Below are 5,856 nucleotides of genomic sequence, written 5' to 3' on the forward strand. Positions count from 1 at the left end.
TAAAGAGAGACTTGTATAGTTGCCACTGTGCTCTGGGAGAAGTCTTGGGCCCCCATCAACACATTATATAAATCAATTCCTGAGAATTCTCTGTAAATCATTATGTAACATGTATTGCATGGCGTTGCCCATTTGTTTTTCTTTTTCATATGGTTTTTATGTGTAAATTGTGTATTGTATAACATTTACTAAATGTATGAGGAATTGTAAATAAACCTTTGACTTTTCTGGTGATATTATGTCCTGATTTGATACATTTACGTATCAATGATCGCGCTGGAAACATATTTTATTTAGAAAAAAAGTCATCAGGAAAAGGACATATTCCATTTTACTGTAGTACTGAGACGTGACGTACCGTGAGATGACATTTAAATAAAACACAAAATGAAGGGATAACTTAGTTTGCATAATTCATAACATCCACATCAATAACAAGACAGTCATAACAATGAATATAGAATGGTATGAAAAACCATATAAGCAGCTTAATGACAGGCATATACATTTGAAACAGTAGTAAAAAAAACTAAATATAGAGCTTTGCATATGAGAGACAAACATTACGTAATAGCCTACATTGAAAAGTTCTGACATCAACGATGGGTCCTCTAATGTCTAAGGACAACTTGTGAATGCAATCCAGTACAATAAACCGATTACTAGGAAACGTCTGGATCCACAAAATGAGAAAACCACTCATGGACTGTGCACGCCAGACCCAGTAGAAGGTGATTGTTCTACCAAAACACACAATGGCTGCATCTCAATTGTCAGTGAATATTACCCCTCAGGTGATGAATAATTAAACACGAGGCACAGGTCCTATCCACACAGCACTCGACACCAATGGAAATATTATTGTAAAAAGTCGCACAACAGGAAAGGCTATGAGGTGGGAAAACTAGAATGGCAAGCCACACTTTTACTGACACCTTTTTGGCAATCTCTGTAATGTCAGAGTGAGAACATGTAGTGGATAGAAGATGTAGTGAATGTTGTGGCCAGTGTAGGTGAAGAGGAGGCATAAAAAACACAAGTAGCTACAATAACACATTTCTCTTGACTGAATAGTGCATTTCAGTCCTGAGTCTGCTCTGCAGCCTGTTGACCAGTCTTCCCTTTGCGTCAGTAGGGAAGAACACGTCTGTGCATCGGCCAAAGGGGAAATGCTGACAAGGCTTTAATAAATACTCATTACTGGACCATAACCAGTAATAATTACAGGACCCTTCATGTGTGTTCCCTTGGATCTCAGCTAGGTACTACAAATGGCAGGCACCAGTTTAGGTGGGTGTCATATAGCTGAGCTGTGGTTTCTATTCTCTCTCTGGGCTACTGCAGGGATCACTTTATTCCATTCAAAACCTCACCACTCAGCAAAATGAATAGATGTTTTACTGTAGCTGTAACGTTACAGTAGCTATTATCATTCACCAGAGGTGAACCTGGGATACTGGGCAGTGTTTAGGCTGTTGGTATATGTTCGCTGTTAAACGGTTGAGGTCAAATAATGAAAAGCTTCGCATATAAGGGCATTTCAAATTTGGGACCATGTTTTGAACCTCAATTACATCACATCAGTTCCAGTAATTATACTCTTGCACCTTACAGTAATGCATTTTAAAGGTGTGACGACGGGCTGTTGACACTTCTCTACTAAAATGATCTATATTCCCAGTAGCCCCTAACGCACCAGTCAGATGTACATATTAGACATATCATTTAGAACACACAATATTTGTAAACCTCCACAGATTTCATAAGAGTAAGGATTTGTGATATATTGAGGGAAGGGAAGAATGAAAATGTACTTAAGTTGAGCAGTGGCTAATACATAATGTCTGTTGAATGTCTGATCGGTTATCAAGATCAGCAGTGGCCCTTCAACCTCTTCTCTATTTCACTGCCAGCAGATGGCTAACGTCCCAGTGTCTCCGACAACAAAAACCTCAAACAAAAAGATGATGTCATATCTCTTCCCTTCAGACGATCCTCTTGATAATGACCCAGGGTACAACATTGCCAGATCCGAGTGGAAAAAGGTCTGTGATGATCATATAAGGCAAGGAATGCCTCAGATGGCTTGGGTTTGTAGAATAAATCTGAAAGAATTGCCAGTATTGCTACAGGCCATTCCATATGGATTGCCCAGGCTTACAACAGGTTTTAGGCAGCAGTTCAGTTCTTCTTGCCTGATGGGAAGGTCTGTAAGGAGAGAGGGCTTGCGTGCTTCACATACACACTGCCATCCTCCAATTTGACTTTGTACACTTGTTGCTAAAACAGATAAACACATAAAACAAGGACATGTGACGGCTGGAAAAATTGAAAACAAACAACACCTTGACAGTGAGCTTTACCATGAGCAGAGAGCACACTCAGGGCAGAACGTGTCACAACACTCAATATTGCTGTCACACTTGCTAGTGTAGCCTGGGCCAATTTAGTTTTTCACACACTGCACTGATTAGGAATACACATTTTGAAATGTTGAGCAAGTCAACACAAGAGCATACCAACACAGAGCTACTGGCGTTTTTAAAAGGCAGCAGACATGCAGTCAGACCACCACTGTGAGTGGTTCCAACATCCAAGACACCCCCAAACACCTCATCTGACAGCTATGTTAACGTTGGACATTGGATCATTACCCCCATTGTAATTGTAACAAATCAATGTATAACATTCACAGGCAATTTGATCCTTGTTTTTGCTCCTGCATGGAATTATAAAGACAAACAAATTGCTTGTATTTCCAGCAATTAATTGACATGAAGGGGTGGTGAGAAATTGATTGAAAAAGTGACATCCCTTTTGGTACATTATAGGAAACGCAGAACCTTCCCTCCCTCCTTGAATTAATCATTGACCAGGGTAGTGACCGTGAAAATCTCTCCAGGCACCACTTTCTCCTATCCAGTCATGCCAACTGAACTTCAAGGAGGAAAGGTACGGGAGGGAAGGGAGACTATTGTTGTCAAAGATCGTGTGCCATATAATAGGCTAAGCACATAGGCTGCAGATCTTGGTCAAGGCTTAGAGAAGTGTTCATTGCAACTGTGGTGAAGTTTGTTTCATTTTTAGTTTAATTGCATAGCACTCTGGGTTTGTAGAAGTGTAGGTTGGTTTATTGGTTTGTCTACATTAGTTGGTAGACTCACCTGTAAACCAGTCCCTGAGTGTCCTGTCCTGAGGTTAAAGTCATAGTCATGCCAGGGGCAGAAGACCTGCAGAATACCATCTGCATCCTCAATGTCTCCATCACACAGCGGACCACCTGTCAAAGACAGCACACTAACATTACATGAATAACAGTTTCCTCTGGAAATCAATGATCTGATGTCATACTTCATTTCGTTGAAGAGCAATATTATCAAAGAGAGTTCAACTCCAGAAATGTTGACATTACTGGAAAGAAGGGGAGTTGAAATGCAATACAGTGTAACATCTACATGCAGTTTACTTGATTTGTCTGGCCTTTTCATACACTACTTTAACTCATTTCATAACATAAATCATGCGTATGAGTGAGCACTTGCCTTCCATGCATTTTTCTATTCTTTCAGTATCTTACCATTTTATACCCAAAATGAATGTACCAGTTTTAATCTATTTCCTACGAAAACAGTTAGTGTTTTTGTTATTCATAGCTTCAAAAAAGTATGATATGCATACGGGTAGTGATTTCTATAGAATTTCAGCGCATTGTGTCTAGCCTATAGCCCTGAGATATAGCGAGTGGAACGTAAAGTGAGGCATATGTGGTTACCGGAGTGAGCGCAGCGAGCATCCATGGCGAAGAATTCCCCTTTCACGTAGAACAGGCAAACATCGGAGCCGTAGCCGAGGGAGGAGTGCATCAAACGGCACTGCTTCTTGGAAAGCTCAGAGGCTGGGCCTATTAGCCTCCATGAAACGCTACCCGCACTTTCCTCTTCATTCCCAGACGCCATTTAAATAAATTGGGAATATCCGTTATTTGCACTACTCGTTATAAAGCATTTACCGCCTACTGACTGCGCATTTTAGAATTGACTGTTTTATGTGAGCATATTCAATAACATAAAACTAACTGGCATCGGGATCCGGTAGTCTTGTCATGTCATCCGCGTTCATCAGAACATTAGAACAGCCTATGATTTCAAGACGCAGGTCAAGCGATTGGCCAGAGATGACAGAATATTTTTAATTGGGTCAACTGAATGTCAGATCATTTATTTTTTGCACACCTGTTCAGTAAGCCTAATACACGTTTAAAAAGGCATTAGATTTTAATCAGACTGCCATAGGTTACCATAAGTTTGTGCAAAACAGTATGTATGGAACAGGTGCTACAATTGTTTTTATTTCCCTCTAGCACATTAGCCTAAATTTAACTCAAATTAGAAACGCAATAACACTGGCTCTTAAAATGTAGTAATATCATACATTCTAAATCAGGGCAAGGTAACAAACAGGCACACAGGGCACGTGCCCTGTGGCCCCATCTCCAGGGGTTCCCCAACCAAAGATTATTATTATTTAAATGTTTTATTTTTTTTTGGGGGGGGGGGGGGGGGGGGGGTCGGGGCTCCCCATATAGCATATGATAGCAAAATATGTAGAATTGCAGGACATTTGCTTTAAAATGCCATATTTATCTTTCAGCCTCATGGTAAATGTGTAGAAGCTGCAAGCTCATGGTATCATGTTTCAGGTAAAACCCAGATGCAGACAACGTCGAAGTAACACCAGTCTATTAATCGAACAAGGGCAGGCAAAAGGCAGGTCTAAGGCAGGCAGGCTCAGGGTCAGGGCAGGCAAAGGTACAGGATGGCAGGCAGGCTCAGGGTCAGGGCAGGCAAAGGTACAGGATGGCAGGCAGGCTCAGGGTCAGGGCAGGCAAAGGTACAGGATGGCAGGCAGGCTCAGGGTCAGGGCAGGCAAAGGTACAGGATGGCAGGCAGGCTCAAGGTCAGGGCAGGCAGAATGGTCAACACCGGGAAAACTAGGAAACAGGAACAATCGAGAGACAGGAGCAGAGGGAAAAACGCTGGTAAGATTGACGAAACAAAATAACTGGCAACAGACAAACAGAGAACACAGGTATAAATACACAGGGGATAATGGGGAAGATGGGCGACACCTGGAGGGGGGTGGAGACAATCACAAAGACAAGTGAAACAGATCAGGGTATGACACCTGGACTTCCTGACGGGCCGTCCCCCAGGTGGCGAAGGTAGAAACAACACCTCCACTACGCTGATTCTCAACAGAAGAACCCAACAAGGGTGTGTGCTCAGCCCCCTCCTGTACTCCCTGTTCACCCATGACAGCGTGGCCACACATGCCTCCAACTCACTCATCAAGTTTGCAGATGACACAACAGTAGTAGACCTGATTACCAAGCAGACAACATAACAGTAGTAGGCCCGATTACCAAATATGACGAGACAGCCTACAGGGAGGAGGTGAGGGCTCTGGCAGAGTGGTGCCAGGAAAATAACCTCTCCCTCAACATCAACAAAATGAAGGAGCTGACCGTGGACTTCGGGAAACAGTAGAGGGAACACACCCCCATCCACATCGATGGGACCACAGTGGAGAAGGTGAAAAGCTTCAAGTTCACCGGCGTACACATCACTGACAATCTGAAATGGTCCACCCACACAGATAGTAATGATGTATTTAACTTTAATAATGACTTTAATAATGTTTACATACTGTTTCACTAATTTCATATGTATGTACTGTATTCTAGTCAATGCCACTCCGACATTGCTTGTCCTAATATTTATATATTTCTTAATTCCGTTCTTTTACTTCAAGATTTGTGTGTATTATTGTGAATTGTTAGATACTACTGTACTGTTG

The 5,856-nt window shown here is 42.0% G+C and overlaps 1 protein-coding gene across 1 annotated transcript; it reads right to left on the reverse strand.

Annotated features, from left to right (window-relative positions):
* Positions 1-271: 271 nt before the first annotated feature.
* Positions 272-4,177, reverse strand: si:ch211-212d10.2 (uncharacterized protein LOC557710 homolog). Its single transcript, XM_021603741.2, has 3 exons — positions 3,773-4,177; positions 3,165-3,280; positions 272-2,280 (listed from the first exon to the last, which is right to left on the reverse strand). Exons 1-3 carry the CDS (start codon positions 3,954-3,956, stop codon positions 2,182-2,184), a joined length of 399 nt encoding a protein of 132 aa, XP_021459416.1. The 5' UTR covers positions 3,957-4,177; the 3' UTR covers positions 272-2,181.
* Positions 4,178-5,856: the final 1,679 nt, after the last annotated feature.

Source organism: Oncorhynchus mykiss, chromosome 5, assembly GCF_013265735.2.
Source record: "Oncorhynchus mykiss isolate Arlee chromosome 5, USDA_OmykA_1.1, whole genome shotgun sequence".
NCBI lineage: Eukaryota > Metazoa > Chordata > Actinopteri > Salmoniformes > Salmonidae > Oncorhynchus > Oncorhynchus mykiss.